Raw genomic sequence first — 24,391 nt, forward strand, 5'->3', positions numbered from 1 at the left:
GGAGACAGAGGCAGAAGCAGGGCAATGGTCAAGCCATTTACCAAGAGAGCTGGGTGAGAGACTCCCCTGCCTTGCCACATCACCTATGTCTTTGGAATTCTCGCACCCAAAGACAATGGAGGCATTTGCAGGGTCTCCCTCTCAGGACCTCACTCACTCTGCTCTGGTCTTAACCTTGTCCGTGTGGCTCCTGGGTAGCTAGCTACTGCCTCATCAAAGGAAGCCCAGTACACAGCACCCAGATCTCTCCTCGTCCCCAAATCCCAGCCTGGCATCTTTGGAGTATACAGATGAGTACCCTGTACACCAAGCTGGGTCCACATGACCCAGAAAAACAGCCGAGTTGTAGTACCAGAGCAGTCAGATTGCATGCACCAGGTAGAGTGAGAAAACACAGACTTTGAAATCAGACAGACCTAGAATCACATTTGAATCCCATGCCTAACCAGCTGTGAGACACTATGCAGATTACCCAACCTCCCTGAGTTTCAGATCAATCCGTCGTCTTTCAAATCAGATTCCAATTACCCACATGACAAAGTTTTGTGAGAAGTAAAAATGGTATGTAACCTGCTTGGCAAGAGTATCTTGCAGCTGAAGAGACCCTGATAAGATGCACCGTCAACTCCCAGTACATGTCCTGCGGAACGCAGGGCATGGCTGGGAACGATACTAAAGTTACCATAAAAGAAAAGACTGTACAGTCCATGATAAGACTTTGCAATATGAAAACCATACTCGTTTATCAGAGGGATTTAGCTAATGTGAGTGGCAAAAGGATTAAACCTCAGTGCTATGCGAGAGGCTACTGGGGCATTACAGTCTCTGGATGGAGGTTACAAGGGACATGCGTATGTCAAAATTCACTGAGCTGCGCACTTAAGATTTGCGTTCCTTACTGTAGGTAAGTTCTATCTCCATGAAATAATACAAATAAAACCTCAGTTGTAATCGCAAGCTCCATGCCTATGCCAGGCACTCGCTGTCCCACTTGGGCTTTTTTCCAAGCCTAGAAGCGCTTCCTCGCTCTCCCAACCCCCAATCCTCACACTTTATTCAAAGCTCTCTTCTTGCCTCACCCAAAAACCCCTTTAACGCTCTACACTTTGCATCCTTCCCTGCATGAGCACTCGTGTCAGCTGCCTTACGCCATCCAGCTCAAGAGGTCTTGTATAGTTCTGAGCTGCTTTTTCTGTCATTTGTCCCTTCATTTACTCATTCATCTACTAGTCCTGGGTGTAGAGTTTGTCCACATAACCAGACTGACTGTCTCAACATAAAGAATGTTATCTCTTCATACCCTTGCCTTTCTAGAAGCACGTGGCACAGAGCTGGATCTCCAGGAGGGGCTCAGTAGACATTTGTTGAGTGAATGTTACGTGTGTAAAGAAGCCTTATCGGCTCTCATTTATCCACACCAACAAAGGTTAACTTGTAAGGGGACTAGAAAACAGTAGCTGGGCCACCCAACTGGACTACCCAAACCCCCACCTCCCTGCCAGGGCAGCAGTGACCTTAGAGAAGCAAGGTTCTGAGGGACACCATGAGCCTTGTGTTCAGATAAGAGAGGAGCTATCATGCAGAAAAAGAGTCCATGTGCTTTATGTTGCCACCATGGGCAGAATTAGGATGGGTGGGTAGAAATATAGAGGGAGGTATATTCTACCTCAAGATAAGGAAGAGCTTTCCTGACACGCCTGACAGCCCCAACTGTTCTTGGATGGAATGAGCTGCCTTGGGAGGAAGGCTGCCATCCCTTCTCTGCAGGAGCATGTGGAGGCTGAAGAAGCAACTGGAAGGTCTGCTTAGGAGGAACTCTGAGCCCACAGTGGGGTGTTGGACCAGAGAACTTTTGAGGCCCCTCCTGAGTCCAAGCTTCTGGGAGTCTTAAAGTCTGTTCAAATGTGCATAGAGCCCCACCTGTTGTTTCTTTGCTCTCACGTTCCTCCTTTACTCATCGAATTCATCACTTAAATGAAGCCCATCCAAATCCTTTGCATCCTTCTTACTCGCTGACAATGCCCCTTGACTTCTCCTGCCTTCTATGTCACTACCTCTGCTTTCCCTCTGCTTCAGCTAAGCCCCTCTTGACCTGACACCACCCACAGTGGGACCAAGGTGCAGGGAACCAGGCCCTTGGAGGCTCAAATAAGAGTTCTTGACATCCAAGGGAGCACTCCACATTGGACTTTCCAATGCAGATGTCTTCGTGATTCATGCAGGTCCTTTCCCTGGTAGGGCTGCAGAAAACCTGAAGAGGTGCAGGGTTTCAGAGAGGGGACCCTACAGCCTAAAATGGCAAAAGGTGTCTGCTTCCTGGACCTCTCCTCTAGGTTGAGCACCTAAGGTGGGGGCCATCAAGACACAGGCTTGGTCTCAGAACTGGCACAACTCAATTTCATTGACTCTCTTTTCTCCTTGGCGCTCACAGTCCTGGGAAGTAGGACTTTTTCCATTTCTGAATCCAGAGGCTCAGAAGCCGGAAAATATCCTAGAGAAACAATGCAAGTCAGGCCTGGCAGCTAGAGCAGGAGCCCCAGTTCTCATGGTCCCTTCCCAGCCCAGTGCTTGGCCATGGCCCCCTAGAGTGTGTATCCACTGTGCTATTTTTCAGAAGAATATGAGGAACAGTACTCGGAGGCCAGACTCCTGGGGCAGACCTTCCGCTCTGCTGATGAGGCCCCTGAGCCCACCCTTAGCCCAAGGCCCCAGGCTGGCAGGCGTCTGGAGTTTGTATTGATGGTGAGTTGCCTCTTCCCCCACCTGTGAGAGCCAGCATACAGAGCTCTCTCTGCACTCATTGACAGGGGTCCTCAAGCAGTTTACGTTACCCATCAGAAGCTGCCACTCACCTCTGCCCACCAGCAGAGCTATCCGGAGGCCCTGCTGAGATGGGCTGTACACAGCAGGTGTCTGGCCTGGTAGCCTGTCCACACTTTCCTGCCTCCTAGATGAAGCCTCCGACCACTCTACCTAGACAGCCATCCCATGGCATGGCTCATCTCGTCGGGAGCACACCCTTCCCATCACCTTCTTTCCCAACAGCCTACAAAACGGCAGCTGAGCGAGGATGAGACTACCACCCAGGGTGTGAGGGCCCCTGAGGCCTCCCTGAGCCTGTCTACCACAACCGACAAGCAAGCTGCCTGGAATAGCCCCTTCCCTCTGCCCATCCTAGAGGAGAAACGGTGGCCTCAACCTTGCTCCACGCACTCTGACATTGTGCCCATCAATATCTCTGGTAGAGTTGCTTAGTATCGCTTCCATTTGCTTCCCCCCATGCCAACTACAGACCATCCTCTCCAAATGCACTGGGTGCCAGGGGAGGGAGCGAGACTTTCTTTGCTACTGGCTCACCCTGCACTGTCAAGGTCATGGCTCTCGCCGAGGAACGGAGGCATGCAGAAGAGGGGGCTCTGGCTGCTCTTTCTTCACTCTCTACTGGCACTGCCATACTAACTGAGCCCATCTGGTAGCAAACAAATCTGTCTTAACAGAAAACCCTAAAACCTTGTGAACTTGTGTGCTCTTTGGTTACATCTATGGAAATTTCAAGTTTGTGAGTTCAGTTTGGTTTGGGGAAAGAAAACTTCTTGTGCCAGAAGCCAGATTTGTAGTGCACAGATAGGAGCCAGAGTGGAAGTGCAAGGTCAGTAGTGCTGGTGGTAAAAGGGAGGATCATACCCGGGACACAGAGCAAGGGCCTTGTGATACTTTCAGTAGACATCCGGTCTTCTAGTGAGGTGGGCCTCTTCAACCCACGTGGCAAGTGTTGGAAAATGGAAGTAATAGAAAGAGACCAAGGCAAATGAGGCTCAGCTGGCTGTGACTTTGGGGACATGTGGCACCCTATACCATGCCCATCATTAATTCATGCTCCACACTCCACCAGCTGTAAGTGGAAGAGGAGGAGGGTCAGTCATTTCAGAAGGAGGTAGGGCCAGTGACTGGATGAAATGAAGACCTCCTGACTTAAAGGGACCAGAGGCACCCTGTGAGCCAGCACTAGCCAGTGGTATGCTGGGAAAATCTGATAAAGACAATGAGGACAGGTCTGGCCACATGTGGCAACGTTCCCTAGATATGGGGCCATTCAGAGCCCCTGGCATCCTCTCAGGAAATTAGGGGCAGGAAATAGAGGTTAGAGCCTAGGGAGACGTACCAAGAGGAGTGCGGGCTGAGAAGAGAGACTCACAGAGTAAAGGTGGGCGCTTTGTTTTTAAACTTCCACCTTACTCTCAATGAGGCCAGCCCTGATTTTGCCTGCAGAGCAACTTGGTGGGGGCAGTGGGGAGTGGGGACACATGTAGCCATGGGGCTGAGAGGGGAGGGTTTGGTTAGCCAGCTGCTGAGGGAGAGGCAGTGGGGGGAGCAGCAGGTGTCACCCCACCCCTGCCCCAGCAATTCCCCTGGAGCAAAGACTGTCCCAGTGTTTTAAGAGAAATAGATATCAATCACTATCCAGAGATGAATGTTGATAAAATGTGATCAGATGACTGGAGGACAGGCTATCAGGCTGCTTCCTGGATGCTGGGGGGCAGCAGGGTAGCCTCTTGGAGGCACTGTCCTTACTGGCCCATACAAAGACTTTCTTTGAGAAAAGATTACAATCAAGCAACATCTAGTCTCAACCTGTCTCTCTACACCAGTGATTCTCACCCCAGGCTGTACCTCTGAATAATCAATCACCTGGGGGGTTCAAGAAAATGCTTCTACTTGGGCCCTACAGCCAGAGATTTAAGTGTTCTTGATGGGGTTCAGGTATTAGAGTTTCAAAAGCTGCTCAGTTGATTTTCACACATAGTCACGGTTGAAAACCATGGCCCTCAGCCACCTAAGACTCACCAATGACCCTGGGTACGACCCTATGGAAGCCAACATGTACGCCTTGGGGCTGTGGGTATCCAGAGCCAGATTGGGAGGGAGGAGGATGAAGGGCCACCTGCCTGGACTCTATTCATGCTCATTGCTCCTGCCATCATCCCTTCTCTCCACCTCAGACCACTGTACTGTAAACAGAAACCAGGATGCACCCAAGTGTCTTTATTTTGGCTACAGGGCAGCAGTTTGATAAACATGCAAGTTTGCGACACTCGTTGTTTAACACAGAGACAGCCGTGAACCCCAAATCCACCCTGAGGCGGAGGCGGACCATTATTGGATTCTCTAACTTTTCCCAGCGAGACCAAGGTGACCCCACCACAGCTGATGCCCCAGAACCTTCCCCTTGTTCATTGCCACCAGTCCTGCCACCCAGGGATAATTCAGAGTGTGGGGTGGTGGGGGTGGGGAGGGAGGGCGGTTGGATGACTTAAAAGAAGCCAATGTGGTAATTAAGGACAACCAAGGGCCTTTCGTCAAGGTCATCAACTGAATATGGAGCGCAGGTCTCCCAGGCTAATAAGTTCACTATGTTATTGTTTCCCATTCTAAATGGAATATAGCCAAAGGTGTCAGATTTAGGCAAATAGATAAAGGAGGGAATCATCACTAAAAGCACCATCCTAACAGAGCCACTACTGCTGCTAAACGGAAGCCATCCAAAAAGCACAGACCAGAGAGATGGATGTGAGTCCTGGCCTCTCCACTTATTAACCATGAGGACTTGGCCAACTTACATAACCTCTCTGAGCCTCAGCACCTTTATCTGGAAGTTGGGGCTAATAATACCAACCTGTGAGAATTGTCATGCATATTAGAGTTATTACATATATTCATTCACCTACCATGTGCCTGGTACATAGTAGGTGTTCAACAAATGGTGGCTGCTGTTATAAATTATTATACTACTAGTAGTAGTAACAATTGTTGTTTATGAGAAAAATCTTTGGGGATTTTGGACATCTGAATAGTTTCCTCACATGTGTAGGTCATCTGAAGTCTCTCATGTTGCAAAGCTGAAAAGTGAGAGGTGCCAAAAATGTAACCAGACTCTGAACTTTCCAGCTGTGGCATGCTCCAGATTCATTGCTGGGGCTGAAAGTCACACAGCGCTGTCCTTTATCAGTTCAAAAGCCTCTGCTCTAATCTCAGGAGAGGTGAGCACTGAGGTCTGTGATGGTTCATGAGCCTGGGGTGAAAGCTTGGGGAAAACCCGAGGTAGTCCCACCTGCCGCTTCAGCTCCAAAAGGAATAATCAAAGCTGGCAAGTCTTTGGCAGCCTCCTGGACAATTCAAGGGCAGGCACCCTGTGACTCACTGTGTGGTGATGGGCAAGGACCCAACTTCCCCAGCATCCTCATTTATGGAAAGGAAGAACCAAGGCATCCTGACCAAGCTGTTGGCAAATGCTTCTTGGCAAAAAAACTTGGTGCTCCTGTCTCAAGACAGCTGCTGGGGGATCCCTGGCTGCATCACTAACTTTCCGTGTTTACCTTCTCCAGGTCACAGCAACAGCCCAGCAGGCAGTGTGGCCTGCTCCACCACCTCAGACATCAGGCTCAGTCATTCGGTCCCAGAAGGTGTCCATGGAAGAGTTGCAGTTGGTCAGGAAGTTCATTTCCCAAATCTCCCCTCACCAGTACTGAGGAGTCCTTTGAGTGATCCAGAAGAAACTCTCCAGGTGCGTGGTGGCGCACACCCTCCTAGCATGGAGAGCATAGGAATGGTGTATAGCATCCCCAGTTCTTGCAATGGACCAACTGAATCGACATTCTCTGCTTCCTGGAAGGGAGATACTTTTACCTACATGACTCCAAGTGCCACCAGTCAGAGTACTCAAGTCAGTGAAAATGGAAAAAATCCTTCCTCTGGGAATGTTTGGGTGTCTCTGCACACACTGCCACCTCTAGTTCCTAAGGAGGCTGCTACCCTCTTTGTTACTTGTGATAACCCAGCAGGATGCAGTGGGTCAGTTGGCTACTCTGAGCACCCTGCTCAACGAAGGCAGGCAGTGGAACGACCCTCCAAGATTGGCCTTCTCACTAGTGTCACCTCAAGGATGGAGACAGGCCCAGGTGGGGCCAGCAGGTTCCGGGAGCGGTCACTGTCTGTGCCCACAGACTCAGGCACCGCAGAGGTGGACTATGATGAGGAACAGAAGGCTGGTGAAGCCTTTGCCCTGCCTCATGCCAGTACAAGTTCTGAGGGCAGTAACAGTACTGACAACATTGCCTCCCTTCGTGCCCAACAGGAGACCCAGCACAGAAGACAGAGATCCAAGAGTATCTCGCTCAGGAAGGCCAAAAAAAAGCCTTCCCCACCAATGCGCAGCGTCTCACTGGTCAAAGATGAGCCAGTCCTCTTGCCAGAAGGTGGGTCAGCCCTACCCAAGGACCAGAGGCCCAGGAGCCTTTGCCTCTCCTTGGAACACCAAGGACATCACTCATCCCAGCAGGATGCTCAGGGTCACCCAGCTGTGCCAACCTTCAAAGATCCGGAAGGCACACAATTCTCCCACCACTGGTATCTTACTGACTGGAAGTCTGGTGACACCTACCAATCCTTGTCCAGCTCCAGCACTGCCACGGGCACCACAGTCATTGAGTGCACCCAAGTTCAGGGCAGCTCAGAGTCTCTTGCCTCCCCTTCAACGTCCAGAGCCACAACACCTTCCCAGCTCTCCATCGAGGTGGAGGCCAGGGAAGTATCCTCCCCAGGAAGGCCTGCTGGGCTGATGTCACCCTCCAGTGGATACTCCAGCCAGTCAGAGACACCAACACCCACCGTCTCCATGTCCTTGACCCTGGGCCACTTGCCCCCTCCAAGTGGCAGTGTCCGGGTGCGTCCAGTGGTACCTGAGAGGAAGTCATCACTACCCCCGACATCACCAATGGAGAAAATGTCCAAGTCACGCCTCTCGTTTGACCTACCACTGACCTCGTCAACCAACCTGGATCTGTCTGGGATGAGTATCTCCATCCGAAGCAAAACCAAGGTGAGCCGGCATCACTCAGATACAAATTTTGGGGCCAAGCTGGCCCAGAAAATGAGCCCCAACCAGCCAGTTATGCCCATGGTTACTCAGTCTGACTTACGTTCCATTCGCCTGAGGTCAGTCAGCAAGTCTGAGCCAGAAGATGACATCGAGTGCCCTGACTATACTGAGGAAGCAGGAGCAGAAGTCTTCACCTTGCCAGAGAGAAAGATAAAACCTCCCATAGCTGAGAAGCCCCCCGTGGCCCGAAGGCCTCCAAGCTTGGTCCACAAGCCACCATCTGTCCTTGAGGAGTACCCGCTAACTTCGCCTACCTTGGCTATGACCCCCAAGAGCTCCATTCAACACACGAGGCCACTCCCTCCAGATGTCTACACAGTGGTACGGAAACCAAAGTCCTCCAGCCCTGAGGGCAGAAGCCCAGGGGAGTCAACAGCAGCCTCAACTCTTGTTTTCACACCTTTTGCTAGTTCCTCTGGTGCTTTCTTCTCAGGAACACAGCAACCTCCCCAGGGAAGTATGGAGGATGGAGGCCCCAAAGTGAGAGCCCTGCCTGAAAGAATTAGCCTCCAGAGCCAGGAAGAAGCAGAGAAAAAGAAAGGCAAGATACCACCCCCTGTCCCAAAAAAGCCCAGTGTGCTGTACCTGCCTCTCACATCACCCACAGCTCAAGTGGAGGTGTATGGAACCGAACCAAGGCTGTCTCTCAGCCCCATCATCACCCTTCAGGAAGAAGCCAGCTGTCCCCCCACCAGTGACCAACTGCAGTCACCTGGTACAAGGATGACTTCAACACCGGAGGCTGAAGGTGAAAGGGAGGCAAGTCCTCTAGGTTAGTAAACTCCTGCTGGCTTTTCTTTTGAATCCCAGGAAAGATGAGGGTAAGGATGGAGTGCCAGAGACAGAAGCAAATGCCCCCAAATAATGATCCTGAGTCCAGGATAACCAGGTCAGTAGGAGGCATCTCTTGAGGGTTTGGGTTATTCTAAACAGGCCTCACTGCCCTTGGGATTAGGAATGACCCAGGGGTGGATCTCCGAGATCCAGCTTGGGCCAATCTCACCTGGAACCCCTGATACTAACATACTAAAATCAAACTAGTTCTTAGCACCCTAGGACCTTAGTAGCCTATCTACCTAGTCAGGCACACATCCCCTGCCCTAGGAACTATCTCTCTACCTCCCGGTATAGCACTTTTCGCTAGCCACATGGATTTTAGTTTCATGCATGGGACTCAGTACCCTCCCAGGCTGAGTTCAAATGCTATGGAAGGCTTGCAAGCTTCTGGAACAATGGAATATGTTTCTAGCAGCAGCCTTTCTTAGTGCTTTCTGGAAGAAAGGGAGCTCACTTTCTTGGATGCTTTGAGGCTAGCTCTTCCTGGAACAATAAGACTAAACTAGATAATGTTCCTTATAATTTTTCGGGTCTTTTTTGCATGTCTCTTTTTGTTTTAATTGTGGCAAAAATACACATAACATAAACTTTATCATCCTAATCATTTTTAATGTACAGTTCAGCGGTGCTCAATACATTCACAGGGCAGTACAACTATGACCTCCCACCATCCACCTCCAGAGCTCTCTTCATCTTGCAAAACTGAAGTCTGTATCCATTGAACAAGAACTCACCATTGTCCCCTCACCCCCATATGCTGGCAACCACTCTTCTATTTTCTGTCTCTATGAATTTGACTCCTCCAGGGACCTCATGTAAGTGGAATCATACAGCATTGGTCTTTTGGTGACTATCTTATTTCACTTAACCTATTGTCCTCCAGATCCATCCATGTTTCTCATCCTTTTTTTGTACCTTTAACACCAAACATCAAAATCTTATGACCTTCCTTAGGCCAAATTTGGACTTCCAACATAAGTTAAATCATAGTGGCTAAAACAAGCAAACAAATCACAGCCACAGGTAATTTTTAGAAGATGCATCATCAAACTCCACAGGCTCCCTCTGAGATTCAGATAGGTCCCACTCCCACCTACTGGTTGAGTCATTGCTTTAGATGAGTCTCTGCTTTTTGATTTTTAAAAATACTGCATTCAAAACAAGAGAATGCTCAGGCAACCTGTTGTATAATGGAAAAGGTGTGAGAACACAGGGACCCATGCTGATCTTCACCACTCACTCCACCTTGGCCAAAACACTAACCTTCTGAACATTGTGTTCCTCTGCAAAACAGAGACATTAAGAGTCTCTGCCCTGCAGCCCTCCCAGAGTTGCTTTGAACATCAAATGAAATACCACAGGAGAATGTGCTTTGTCCTAACTATTGTGGTCGAAGTATTTAATTCCTTCTGGTTCTTATGCCTAGGGAGTTCTACGGAAGCAAGCACTGAAGAAAAAAGTGTAATCAGTGATAAAACAGCCGAATGGATTGCTGAAGAGGACGATGATGTGTTTGTGGCTTCACGCACAACTGAAGATTTGTTTACTGTGATACACAGGTGTAGACCAATTTTCTTAATTCCTATTGTAATTGTCTACCCTTTCTTATACCAAAAGAAAATCTGCTACCTCTAAGCAGCCATTAGAATTGCAACTGGAGCCTAAGTTCAGATACCCACATATGTGAATGCAGCCCTCAGCCTTGCATATGCAATTCACTGACATCTTTGGGTGAAGTGGAGGAGGGGCAGGGAAGGGAAGACCAGGTGCCGGAGTGAGAGGCCCCTCGTCTCCTAGCAACCGCAGGCCTATTGTGGCTCCATCTGCTCTCTCACAGCTCTGTCTACAGACGGAGACATTTAACCCTTCACAGAATTCCTTGTACCAAAAACATCTTATCAAGAAGTGAAATGGGGCAACAAGCCAAGCATCAAAGCAGGAACTTAGGCAAAGTGGGACCGGACCGGGCACCGGTTGTTAGACAGGGTTTCAAAGCAAGGACTTGGTGATGAGAAAAAAATAGAAAGAGCCCAGTCATTAGAGCTGGAGCACCAGTTCAGAACAGGATCAGCTCTCAGACTGTCTTGATCCAGAGTCACTGAGCTACTGGCCTAGACTCCTTAAATGTTTCCTTGGTCCCAGAACCTAGGCAGAACTGAGCCTGCAGGCACAGGCCAAGCGACTCCAGCTGGGGGCATTGAAAGGGGTATAGAGAGAGGAAGCCAGACAAGGGACTCTGAGGACTTAGCAGAGAGAGAGAGAAAGCTGGTAAGTACAACTGCTTGCAAGGCTGCTGCATGGTAGCCCCCACATCATGCCACTGGCATTCATGAAATTATACGAAGCATTTAGGAAATATCTGCCAGGTGAATTCACTTAAAACAAACTTTTTCTTATTTAGGTCCAAAAGAAAGCTGCTTGGCTGGAAAGAGCCTGGTGAGGCCTTTGCTGGCGGCAGCAGACCAAGCTCCCATTCACCAATAAAGAACACAGCTGATTCTCCAATCAGTGAGTCAGCTGCTTCCTCGGGGTCAAGCGGCAGTGCCAACCTAGATGCTGGCAGAAACGATGATTTCAAGGCCTTGCTACAGAAGAAGGGAAGCAAGACAACTCCAAGGTCCCGCCCCTCAGCAGCCGAACTGCTGAAGACCACTAACCCACTGGCTCGGAGAATTATTGCACAATTTTCAAAAGACTGTGAAACTACCGATGACCCCAGTACCTAAGTCCCGAGTTCAGTTAACAGGGTTTAGTTACTAAACTTGAGTAGACAAAGGGGAAGAGAAAGGGTTTTAAAAAGTAATCATGGACATAACAGAAGACCCTACATTTCTTTTACATTAACTCACACTCTGGACAGCAGGAGACAGGTCACTTTATCTAGAACTAAATCATCAGGCACTTTAATCATCTTCAGACCTTTTACATTTTCATACTTACAATCTTGCCATTACACAACTACCGATTTTCTCCTTATCTTCCCCCAGTGTTGTGCCCTGAGAAGAAATTCTCAGATGCAAGGGCACATGTACCATCTATTCAATCAATGGCCAGGCTGCTCCATCCCTGACTCCTGTCACTGAGGGGCACAGTGTGAGAGTGGATTGGGGACTGCCAAAACTGGGGATCATAGGGTGCCATTGCTGATTATTCACTTTCCTGGCAAGGCCTTGATGGCCCTGTGTGGAGAAACAAAAAGACTTGGTGCCTCTCCATCCACACTTAAACTTCCCCCACCAGAGAGGTTTGTGGCTGTGCACTTATTTCAGCATGGGGTTGATTGGATGGCTTTTGTCATTCAAAATATGAATGTGAGTCTGTCTTGAAATTCATGCCTTTTTCAGTTTGATTGTCTATGCGGAGATCAGGGTGATGACTTTCAATAAACATGTAGATGACACCCCCCCCCCCCGCCCCCGCCAACTAGGAAAAGTCAGGACTGGGTTGCTTTGGATGAATCAAGTTCAGCCAACAAATGAGGCAGCCATTTGTTCACTCAGATCTATCCAAGGTAACTTGCACATTGTGTCTTGAAATTCTTCAAGTGTCTGTCAACAATGATAGCTAGAATCAGTGCCCAGCTCATGCTGCATTCTAAGAACTCTCGTTTCATTTGCATATAACCTTCATTACAGGAAGTAATTAGCTGAAGGAACAGCATTATCAAAGGCTCAAGGAGGAGAGAAAGTAAGTGTAACTTGTCCACCTCCATTCAGTTTAGATTGTGGTTTGTGGTTCCTTTTGTTTTTGTTTAAAGGAAGTCTTACTCTGTTCCCAAACCAAGAATGTATGGACTAAAAAGAATATATCCAAAACCTAAAAGGCAGCCTTGCAAGTGGCTGTGGCCCATAACACATACACACAAAGGGCTACTTTTTGCCATTTATGTTCCACTGTGTGACTGACTTTACATTAACTATGTTGGGGGAGAGTGTAGGAACTCGGGGGAAATGAGATGCTGACGGAGCCCCCAGAGCAATCATTGTGACTGCTCCCCACACAAGCTTATAGGCACTAACTATTCTTGTCAGTTCAATTTTCTAAGCAGAGCAAGAGAAGTAATTCATTTGATTTTCATGTGTCTGGTTTTGGGGAGGCTGGGGGAGAAAAACAGTCAACGCATTGAACAAAAACTGGCTGACCAATAATGGAGGGTTAATGGTCTACATTCTCGAGAAGGGAAAAGAAAAGTCAAATGAAATTGTAGCCTGATTCCTGGACCCCTTCCTCCTTCACTGCCACCCCCCCAACCCAACAGATTCATTGGCCAACATCCTGGATGATGCAGAAACTGCCCCAGAGACAAGCAGAACTTGATTTTGATAGGTCACATCGCTCACCAATGAGAAGCAAGCTCTTAGCTCCACTGCCCACACTCCTGCAGACAGAGCAGCTGAAAAACTACACTGACTGCTGAGAAGACTTGGGCCTCTCATTCACAGGTCTTAAGCCTACGCCCTTGGTTGGTACAGGTCTGAATTCTAGACTCCTAAGTGCAGGCCAGGCTCATCAACTTCTTTGCAATCAGCACTGCCCCCTGACTTAGAGGCCACTTAAAATAATAAACAGTGAGAACCCAGTTGCTTTTGAAAGCATTCAAACTATTTGATTTGAAGGTCCAGATCAAATTTCAGGGGTTTTGCCTGAAATAAAATAGATTCATTCCTGGCCTGAATTTATATCTGAATGCCACGCTTGTCTGCCCCAGACTCAGAATTCCAAAAGACAGAAACATTTTTTCCTCTGCAGGGAAATGAAGGGGTGTTCATGCTTTGGCCTAACAAAAGTGAAAGGCTGCCAGGGCCTTCTCATTGGGAACCACTTTGAACAGCTGAGGTCTGAAGCCAAATAAGAGACTCATATAGTACAGGATGTGTTACTTCTACTGGTTTTTCTGGAAGCTTCTTGTTTGCTACTTCTAGTGGGTTTCACCTTTCTATCCCTGGGTGGTTTTCCCAAAAGATTCTAAAGCTGAATGCCCAGACACTTTTATGTTTTGCTGTTACCTTGAGTCTTGCTTTCCTCTACAATAGTCTGTATACCTGGAATTTTTGTAACATCTTCTGCATCATTACTATGGCCTTCAAATACCCAGTGGTGTTTCCATTAGCACAAGAGGATTTGGGGCAGAGATTTTATGGTCAGAGGTCACATTGAGGGCAAGAAATATTCCTTTAATATTTTGCAACACGTGGACCTAATCCCAGGCAAACAACCAAACTGTAGAATTTGTTAGTCACTGATGACTATGACACCAAACATCTTTCCTACTCCTAACCCTCAACCTCTCTCATCCCCATGATTGTAACACCAACTCTCCCACCGAGGCACAGAGCACAATGTTTGCTGCCCTCTGTACCGACTCTGTTAAGACCAGAGAAGAGAGGCTGACAGCCCCTCCATGTAGGCTTTCAGAGACCTAGTACTGCCACGGTCACTAGTGCAAATAATAATGATCACAATTTTTGAGCATGGAATACAGAAGGGGTTCAAGTAAAATGAAGTTTGCCACAGGAGGTCAGCTTCCAATTCAAGTTGTTTCTATCCTTTTGTTTGCTCTGATTCCAACCGATAGCCACAGGTAGCTCTGCTGGACTAACCTCAGTGTAGTCATGAGTAGAGGGAGTCATCCCCAGGAGAGGTCAATGGGTAGCAAAGAGTGATTTACTCTTGGTGGGTATTCATTACGTATTTGTGGTTCAAATGTCAAGAGTAGACAGCAAGCCATTCTTGGTAAAGCAGGAAGCCTCGCTAGTATCTCCTCTCCTTTGTCTGCCTCATCTCTCACCTAAGCTTCCCACTTGGCCCCAACTTGTCCCTCAGCCCTGACTCCTGTGAACTGCATCCCTAACCTACAGCTTACCCTTTAAGGAGGCAAGACCACAAACAGCGAAATAGTTCGTGTTAGCCTAATGACCTCAAATAGACCAATTGGTCTGAAGGCATCCCCTTGAATGTGCAAAGACTAGAGAAGATTCTATAAAAGCTTACAACAAGCATTTCACTGGACATCCATTTTAAATCTCTAGACAACACAGATCAGATTGTGATCCTGCAGTACCTATCTGAGCAGATGTGTCCGTGCACCTGCCCTCTTCCTGATAAACTATTCCTTAAAAAATTGAGTTTGTGGCCAGTGCTCTTGTTCCTCACCAGTGCAGCCTTCCATCATCACCAAGTCTGTAACACAATAGTAGGCTTTCACTTTAATCTGATTTTCCAGGGCCAGGACTAGAGTGAGGTGAACGAAGCGCCCACTCTCAGGGCCGCACAAGTGCTTTACCCTCGTCTCAGCCCTGCACTTTGCACTCTATGAATATCAGTTTATCTTCTTCCTGTAAGTGTGGTTCCTCTGATAAATCCCTGTTGTTGCACCAAATGTTTTATTGCCATTTCTTTTTTCCATTGCTATAAGCCTTTGTATGCCTATACATCTAAGAATAGACAATATTATCAGAAAACATGGTTGATTTCTAAGCAACCTGCTCCAAGTGGCAAGTTAGCACCCATTTTCAGTAGGGATGCAGACAGAGACAGCCCTTCAGCACAATAGTGAATGAGCTGGAGGTCTGCCATTGGGATGAATCTTCATTCTCCTCTTTCTGCTCCATTTTCCCCAGATCTTGATTCCCAGCCCCAACTCTCCTGAGTGCCTCCTAGTTTGTTCTCTTTACTAAGAAAAACATGCTCTCAGGAAAGGGATAAAGTCCTTTACTGTAACATCATAAGGCTTAACACTACCTTTTTTGAGGGTCGCTTGCATTATAACAGGGGAAAAGCCTTAAGCCAAAGGAATTGAAGTTCTGCCTGTAGAATTCTAGGCCTCGATTAGCTGCAAAGTGTATTTTTCACCACCGAAAGGCCAAATTCCCTGAAAGCTAACTCCAGAACATAGAAAATACCTTAATCTCCTGGAATTATTGTATTAAATTGCTGGTGGTTGACTAAATAGTCCTGATACCCCATGCTGTTCTATTGGACAAGGGACCAAGGGACCACATCTACCAAGAGACTCTCAGAAATGGCTACTGAAAGCCACTGAGAAGGCCGAGATCATATTGTACATTAACATTTTTACACAAATGGAATTAATACTAGTCATTTTAGTAAAAGAACACAAGGACTTAGAGTTTGTGAAAATGTGTCCTGTTTGTGAAAGGTGAAACTGTCTGATCAATGTCTGATCCATATTGGTCTCTTGGTGGTGGTGGTGGTAATTATTAAACTTGCTAGAGGTACAACTTTACTAAACACAAGCCTCTGCTTCCCCTGCCCTTATTTATGTTTTGTGCTATCACTTCAGCTTGGTGTGAGAAAGACCAGATCTATACCAGAGCATCCAGTCCCTCCAAAGCCTTTGCTTGTATTTTAGCTATAAGTCACCAAGGTATTAGGGATTTAAAATGACAAGAGTGGGAAGAGCTGCCTTAGTCAAAGAGCAGCAAAAATGAAAATTTAAACAATGACATGGAATAAAGTTTTAGAATATTCTGACACATTTATATAGGAATATGGCAGTAAACAGTTATAGCCAAATATTTGAGGTGCTTTTCATAAGTTTAGCAAAAATTAATTTGCATAAGTAATGGATTGTGTGAAATAGGAATATACATTTGTTCAGTAAAAGCCCAAAATCAAGGCCAGTGGTTCTCAAAGTGTCATCCCAGAAACAGCAGCAGCAGCAGCCCTGGAGTGTGTGTGTGTGTGTGTGTGTGTGTGTGTATTCCAGTGATGTTACTTCTCCAAGCCCCTGAATCACTATAGCCACAACTGTTCAAATGATTTCAAACTTTCCCACCATTTCTGCTGTCATCACAGTGATTGGTCTCTGGCCAAGTGATGTATATGGTCGTGTTGGTCAGGTATACATTTGTTTCGTGTTAAGAAATTACCAGATTGAATCAACTACTCGCTTAACCCGCAAAACTCTTGATTTGACTTAACCAGCATGTCTGGCCCGTTTTGGATTTAATTTTTTTGAATTCACAAATAGGAAAAAAGGAAAAAAGTGTTATGTTTGGTATTGCCAACCCTTAAATACCTATCTTCACCAAGGTGGCTGTTCTCTAGGAGGGCTCTGATTTTAATATTTTGCCTACATAGTAGAATTTGATATCAACAAATACACCAACAAAATCTGAACTGGAACAACCAATTAACCCCCCTCAGCTTCTTTTCAATGCCAGGCTTTATAGAAACTTATTCCTTTTGTGGTGTTCCGCTTTTTTTTAATGTCCAATTTTACCAAATGTTATGCATGCAAATGCAGCATTGTGCTCACTATATAAGTCACCCCAAACTCATTTTCTCCTCCATATGTGTGGTGGTAAAGAAATATCAATATGTATGTTCTTACCTCTCCTGATTAAATCTGTAAATTACAAATCTTTTCATTAATTTTTAAATGAGATATATTTACTCTGGCTAGTAGTTACAATTTTATTCTTTTTATGATATTTCATTGCTACTCTTTTCTACTGACTCCAAAACTTACTTTGGGGAATATTTTTTATTTCTAGGTTGTTGTATTTATCTTATTTCTATATTTATCTGTAGCCATGGAATGTTAGAAGTGAAAGGGACCAACCTCTCATTTTACACATGAGGCCCAGAAAGGTCAAATAACTTACACAAGGTCACACACACAGTAGCAGGACCTGGCCTCAGTTCCAGATCTCCTGCCTCTGGGGCCAGTGTTTTTTTTCATTTAAAGGGCTGCATTTATAGAAGACCCACAGCTGGCTTCTACATTTATGACACATGGATTTCCCAGGTATTTCAACAAACTAATATATTTTCTTTAAGGGAAACTGCTCAAGATTTCTTTAGTTGAATCCAAGGACAAATCTGATTTTCAATTTAGAAACATTCATTTCCCCTCAAAATTCAGTATATGTTCCCTACTTTGTATATATTTTCCCTAAAAGAAGTTTGAAAAATGAATTTTTATAGATCAAATTCCACTTTTTAGTAGAGAAGCTTCTTTTCTAAAGGAATCGTCTGGTGACTTCTTTTGAAAAACAAAGAATCCTCTTCTCAATGTCACTCAATGTCTACTTTATTTTTAGTCTCAACTTTTGTAATTGGTGTTTATTTAAAGTAGGACAAACCGATATAGGCTTTCCTAGAATCTACTTTATCCTTCCCTTCTTAAACTTTATGAGATATCAGACTGTTACATGCTCATGAGATATTTAGTTGTATTCTAGAAGCTTCACCTAGCTTGATGTTATGTCGATCCCTGGGCTCAAACTTTATCTCCATCTTATCAAAAAAATAACAAAATTCCCTAATCAGTACTGTGCTCTGCATGCATTCTCTTTTCTGGAACATTCTTTGCCTAGTGTGACTCTTCTCTTTAGCTATTCTTGAGCTTCCTTCCATGGTCCGTGCATACCTTATTATTCTGTGGAATTGAAGGCAGTGTCCCTTTAGGGTTGTGCTAGTTACATGGAGTGGTAGTTCCAGTTATTTCCATTGTTCCCTTGTTTCCACTGGACCTCCTCTGGTTTCTATGTTCAGGAATGCTCATAGATTGATGGGATCTAGACCAGGGGTTGACAAACTTTTTTTGTAAAGGGCCAGATAGTAACTATTTTAGGTTTGGGGGGGGGCACATGTGGTCTCTGTAGCATATTCTTCTTCGCTGTTGTTTCTTTGTCTTACAATACTTTAAGAATGTAGATACCATTCCTAGCTCTTGGGCCATATAAAGCCCCAGGCTGGATTTGACCTGCTTGTCATAGTTTACTGACCCCTGGTCCAGACAATGTTCTGTAACAGGCATTTCTGTGACGGGCCCCATGTGATAACTGGGTTGTATACTGGGTGATATGGCTCACTGCCCTCCTATCTACTTCACTGTCAGACCAGTCTGCACAGAAGTGGGTGCAGAGGGGCTGCATATACCAACCCATTATTCTTTGATAGGGTGCTCATCACTGACTCTCTCTCTCACTCACTACCTTGGTGTAGAAACCCTCAATCTTTTCTCCAGACCTCCTGTCCTGGTTATCCAATGTGCCTCTTATTCCTTGAGTTTGAGGTAAACTGAGTGGGAAGAATGGATTTCTGAGTTTTCTTATTTCTTTTGTCCCTATATTGGTCTCCCGAACTTTGGCTGGGGACCCCGGCCCTGGGCCATCTGGCCTGACCTGCCCTATATTGCCGTCACAAGTTTAGGGCTGTCTCTGGAAAGTCTGTTGGCCCAGGCCATGAGATGCCAGTTTGGTCTGCAATTTCCTAAGGAAATCACCAGCACTCTTGATTCCCATAGTTGGTTTTGAAACCCAGAATGTCCATGTGTCCATTTTCTATAATGTAATTTGGATCTGTTCTAGACTTATCCCCAGCAAGAAAACCAATGAGGTATAGAAGGTATTCTGTGTCCACAGTGTTTTCCTGTCTAAACCCCCTGCCTCCTTGGCCCCCCAGGCCCCAGGATGGACTCCCTGGGATGCTCTGTGCAGCACCACAACCAGCAAGCATTCAGCATACCACCGCCTCCTGTTTTCTGAACCTTTAAAAGGATCCCTAGGGGTACCTGGCTGGCTCAGTCAGTAGAGCATACAACTCTTGATCTCAAGGTTTGAGTTCAAGCACCATGTTGGGCTAGACCTCACCTAAAAAAAAAAAGAATTCCTTAAATCTTCCTCACAACCCTACATCTTGCTGCCATCTCTACCTCTCATGCTACCTGGAAGTCTAAAGCTCAGATTCACATTTCACATTTTTCTCATGTAAGCATTGAGAGATATGAGTGAAGAAGGTGTGTGCCTGTGTGTGTGAGCCTGGTTTCTCCAATGGAACTGTGAAGGCCTCATTGACTACTGTATCTGTCTCTCTTTTCTCTCTCTCCCTTTCTCCCTCTCTCCTTCTCTCTCTCTCCCTCTCCCCTCCTCTCTCTCTCACACACACATATGCACGCACACACACACACACACACACACTCCATCTAGTGTTTCATCAGTTCTCTGGTCCAGATATAGGTCTGATGGGGCTGGTCAAGAAGGGGATGAGGCATCATCCTGAGGAATTTCCCTTTTCTTGTCTTTTGAAACTTTCTCTCTACTGGTTTTTGCTGGCTTCCCTCAGGAAGCCATTTGAAGAAACTCTCTGCGACAATTGTGAACAAGCTGACATATAAAGAGCAAGGACTTTAATTTGATATGAACTCAGTCACTCAGACATACCTCCCAGGCTGCAGTTTTTCCTAAGCAAATTGCTTCTTAGGACCTTTAAGCTTCCTTTCTGTCATTTGAGCCCAGGGATCTACCCACATATTGAAAACTAAATCTTAAAAAGTCAGAGGCATGAGTAACTTTCATGATTTTCCTATTTGAAAATATCTATGAAACAGTTTCTTTCTGCCTTTGCTTGAAAATTTCCAGACTTAGGAAGGGAACCAGGTTTATGCCTTGGACTCTAAGGCAACAAAAGACCTACACTTGCAAAAAGCAAAATGAGGAAGGAGGACTGGCTAGTCCTACTATGCATAGTCAGGAGACAGACTTTTTTGTTTCATTAGCACTTACCAATCAGTGCTTACTGAGTGCCGACAATGTACTTAAGAAAAAATAAGGGAGACAGGAATTTACAGACCAATATCCTCAACTAGAAGGCAGAGATAAGGCAATTCCCCCAGTGATAAGAAAGTGTCCCTGGATAAAAATTTCAAGAAGCAGCAGAAATTAGGAGAGATCATAATCCCAGGCTTTTTAGAATTCCAACACAAAATGGAAGGAAGCCCTCTGTGGGGTGATATTACAAAGGGTTTTTCTTGTCTTTATTTTCTTTCTTCTTTTTTTATTCAAGCATTCCATACTGGCTTGCTACCAGCAATTGAACTGTATTCTTTATATAGCTAGAGCTGTTTGTGTCTTCTCGAAATAAACTCTTTCTGTTAAAACCATTTTCTGTTTCACCCTCTGGTTTTCATTGTAGCAGTGACGCCTTTATTCAGACACTAAGCCCAGTTCTGAGCATGTGTTACCAGCCATGCAAGTGTGGGGCCCACATACATGGGGTTTGATTCTCACAAACCCTTAGGAGCCCAAAGCCTATATGCAGGACACAGTGTCTTGCAGAAACCTGGCCCACAGAATGGTGAACCTAAGGGACATGGTCAGGTAATTCATGTTCAAGGACTTTGTCTCAGGGATTTGAGCATGACTGCTTATTGGAAGCAACAAGGGGCCGCAGAGGAGGCGGGGCTCTGGTGAAGTGGGCAGCAGTTGCCAGGCTCCTGAGAGGAGGTTGCTGTAGCAACTGTGCTCAGGGCATGCACTCCCTCTTTGTTCTCTGGCTCAATGAAGCCATCCAGCAGGGCAGACCAGAGTGAGTCTGGGCTGGGGGCAAAAAAACAAACAAACAAAAAAAAAACACAGACCAGATGTGGCCCATATCACTTCCATCCCTCAAAAAGGGTCTGATCCCACCATGCAGGTAGTGATAACTATATTTAAGGGTCAACTCTCATCCAAAAGGAGTTTCGTTCTCTATTCCCAACTGGCCCAAGCATGTAAGGCTGAGGCCCTTGCAGCCAGCATCCTTGTCTTCCCAGGCCCTACATTAGCTCATGTCCTCTGATAATACCAGGTTGTTCTTCCAAAAAGACACAACAGAAATGGAAAAACCTAGAAAACTCACAAGGGAAGGGAGAGGGGCCAAGGCGACTCTCATACAATAGCAGGTGTTAAGATTTAAGATAAAGGTCAGATAAAGGCTGGCTCAAGGTGGACCTCATGGCAAGCAGTACCTCAGTAGGACCTTGTGGTGCAGAGTTTAATGGTCACTCTGGCAGGGTCACAGCCTCCTTGGTCTACCATACCACAAGTTGGAGAAGCTTTTAGGGACTGACCCACACTGATGAGACCCACAAAAGACATGTCAAAGGCAGGGTCTGGTATATTAATTAACCAAAGAGAGAATATGCCTTTAAAACACAGGTCATAGGGGCACTCAGCTGGCTCAGTCACTGGAGCATGCAACTCTTGATCTCGGGATTGTTGAGTTCAAGCCCCAGGTTGAGTGTAGAGATTACTTAAAAATTAAAATACAATCTTGAAAAAATACAAAAACCAAAGCATAGGTCATACACAGGATGCCTGCAGGCTGAATTGAGCTCATACACACTGTGTGGAGTACAAACACTGTCTGGAGTTGTTTTTCAATTTTTAAAAATTTAGGTGGGCACAATCTCTGCAGTTAACTAGTTCCTCATCTGTCCCTGTTATATTAAACCCAAACAGCTTCGTTCATGTATATTACCTGCTATGCCCCTGAAGGCATTTGAGCCTGTGAACCCTGCATCAAGGTGAAGTTGTGGGTTGAGTTCCCCCAGGAAGCACTCTGGGATGGAGTTTGGTGAGCAAGATGTTTATTAGGGAATGCCCTAGGGAGCAACATCTGTAGGAGAGAAGAGAAGGAAATAGGTTTCTCTTGTATCGCTTTATTCCTTGTTTGATTTGTTTCTGTAGGGGTCCAATAGGCTGTAGGAAGCCTATCATCCTATTTCACTATTTCACATAAAAAGGGAGCCTCATACCACACTAAGAAAGAAGTTCCAGTTGGATAAAAACCTAAATATGAACAGCAAAAATATGAAGCTTTTGGAAGATAATATAGGAGAATATCCTCATGAACTCACAGTACAGAAGGATTTCTTTTTTTTAATGTTTATTTATTTTTGAGAGAGAGAGAGAGCAAATGAAGGAGGGACAGAGAGAGAATCCCAAACAAGCTCCACACTGTCAGTGCAGCGCCCAATGCAGGGCTTGATCCCACAAACTGTGAGATCATGACCTGAGCAGAGACCAAGAGTCTGGATGCTTAACCAACTGAGCCACCCAGGCACCCCAAGAAGGATTTCTTAAACAAAACACAAAACCACTAACCATAAAGGACAAGTGATAAAATTCAACTGCTTTAAAACTAGGAAAATGAGTGAAAACGCAAGCCACAAAAAAGGAAAAGATACTTGCAACACATATAACCAACAAAAGAACTAGTATTCAGAATACACAAAGAACTCCTACAATGTAATAATAAAAAACAGAGAATTCAATAAAAAATGGGGAAAATACTTATATGGACTCATGATAATAGAAGAAATCCAAATATCCAATAAGCATAGCAAAGTGCTTAGTCTAATCTATCAGCAGAGAAATGAGAAATGAGGGAGGATGAATTACAACGGGGTAGGGAGAAACTTGTGGGCATGATGGCCATGTTCATTATCGCAATGGTTCTGGTTTCACAGATGTTAACTCATCAAATTGCCACTCTAAGTATGTGGAATCTGTTGTACATCAATTATACCTCAATAAAGCTGTAACACACACACACGCACACACACAATGATATACCATTTCACATCCACCAGACTTGCAAAATATTTTTAAGTCTGGCAGTAACTAGTGTTGAGGAAGACGTGAAGGAACAGAAACTCTGACACACTGTGGTGGGCATCACTTTGGTTGGTTGGTTCAACCACTTTGGAAAACAGTTTGTCTTTCCCTATTAAAGTTGAAGATACACATCCCCCAGGACCCAGCAATTCCACTCCTAGCAATACAACCCAGAGAAATGTGTAGATCTTTCCCAAAAGAAATACAGAAGATTCATAGTACATTGCACATAGCAGCTCAAACTGGAAACAACCGAACAGTCCATCAAGAGGAGAACAAGCAGACTGCAGGATTCTATACAGCAAAGGCAATTAAACTACAGCACATGTAACAACATTATGGAGCACAGAAATATGAAGTTGAGCAAAAGAAGCAAGATGCATAGGAACACATACAGGATGGTTCCATTTATATAAAGTGCAAAACAAGCAAAACTAAACTCTTAGGGATGCATAGGTAGATGATAAAACTATAAAGAAAACAAGGAAATTGTTATCATAAATGTTAAGAGAGTGGCTCCTTAGAATTGAATGGGTCAGGGGTGCCTGGGTGGCTCAGTCGGTTGAGCATCTGACTCTAGATTTCAACTCAGGTCATGATCCCAGAGTCATGGGATGGAGCCATACAACCGGCTGGCTCTGTGCTGATCATGGAGCCCTGCTTAAGATTCTTTCTCTCTCCCTCTGCCCCTCCCCTGCTTGTTCCCCTCAAATTGAAAAAAAAAAAAGTAGAAGGGTCCATTGTAATTGATGAAGACACAGGGGAGGATTCTGGGATATGAGAAAAGTTCTATTTCTGGAACTGGGCGTGGTCATACTGGTGTGCACTTGTAAACATTTTTACAAGTGTACAAAGTGTATATTTGTTTTAAGTACTTTTCTTAATGTATGTATGTTGTATTTTACAGTAAGAACATTTTGTAAGACCCAGGATACAATTGTGAGTTATGCCAAATTTACAGGAAGGGCTGAAAGAAAAGGAGTCTAGGAAAAAGACAGCAGGCAGCAAACCAGGAGGAGAGAAGCAGCTCCCAGATTTCCAAAATGGAGTGAACAACAAGCACCAAGTCTTATCCACCCCTGCTCTGCAGAACACATCAGAGTGGGGCTCAGAGCCACCAGCCTGTGTCCTCGCAGCCCTAACAGGAATATGATCGCATAAGAGAAAAATGAGCGAAGGCATAAACAGATGAGAATAAATACTATTAGAA

At 45.7% G+C, this 24,391-nt stretch overlaps 1 protein-coding gene across 2 annotated transcripts in view; it reads left to right on the forward strand.

Annotated features, from left to right (window-relative positions):
• NHSL2 (NHS like 2) overlaps positions 1–20,684 on the forward strand; it is a 273,340-nt gene extending 252,656 nt beyond the window's left edge. Inside the window, exons 3-8 of one of the 2 annotated variants that reach the window (XM_049643960.1) lie at positions 2,615–2,742; positions 3,046–3,241; positions 5,059–5,190; positions 6,384–8,708; positions 10,200–10,332; positions 11,175–20,684. In XM_049643960.1, the coding sequence (XP_049499917.1) occupies positions 2,615–2,742; positions 3,046–3,241; positions 5,059–5,190; positions 6,384–8,708; positions 10,200–10,332; positions 11,175–11,499 (3,239 nt within the window). In that variant the 3' untranslated portion in view covers positions 11,500–20,684. The remainder of the gene's footprint in view (positions 1–2,614; positions 2,743–3,045; positions 3,242–5,058; positions 5,191–6,383; positions 8,709–10,199; positions 10,333–11,174) is intronic. The other variant, XM_049643959.1, reaches the window with a different exon arrangement.
• The last annotated feature ends 3,707 nt before the right edge of the window (positions 20,685–24,391 follow it).

Source organism: Panthera uncia, chromosome X (assembly GCF_023721935.1).
Source record: "Panthera uncia isolate 11264 chromosome X, Puncia_PCG_1.0, whole genome shotgun sequence".
Lineage (NCBI taxonomy): Eukaryota > Metazoa > Chordata > Mammalia > Carnivora > Felidae > Panthera > Panthera uncia.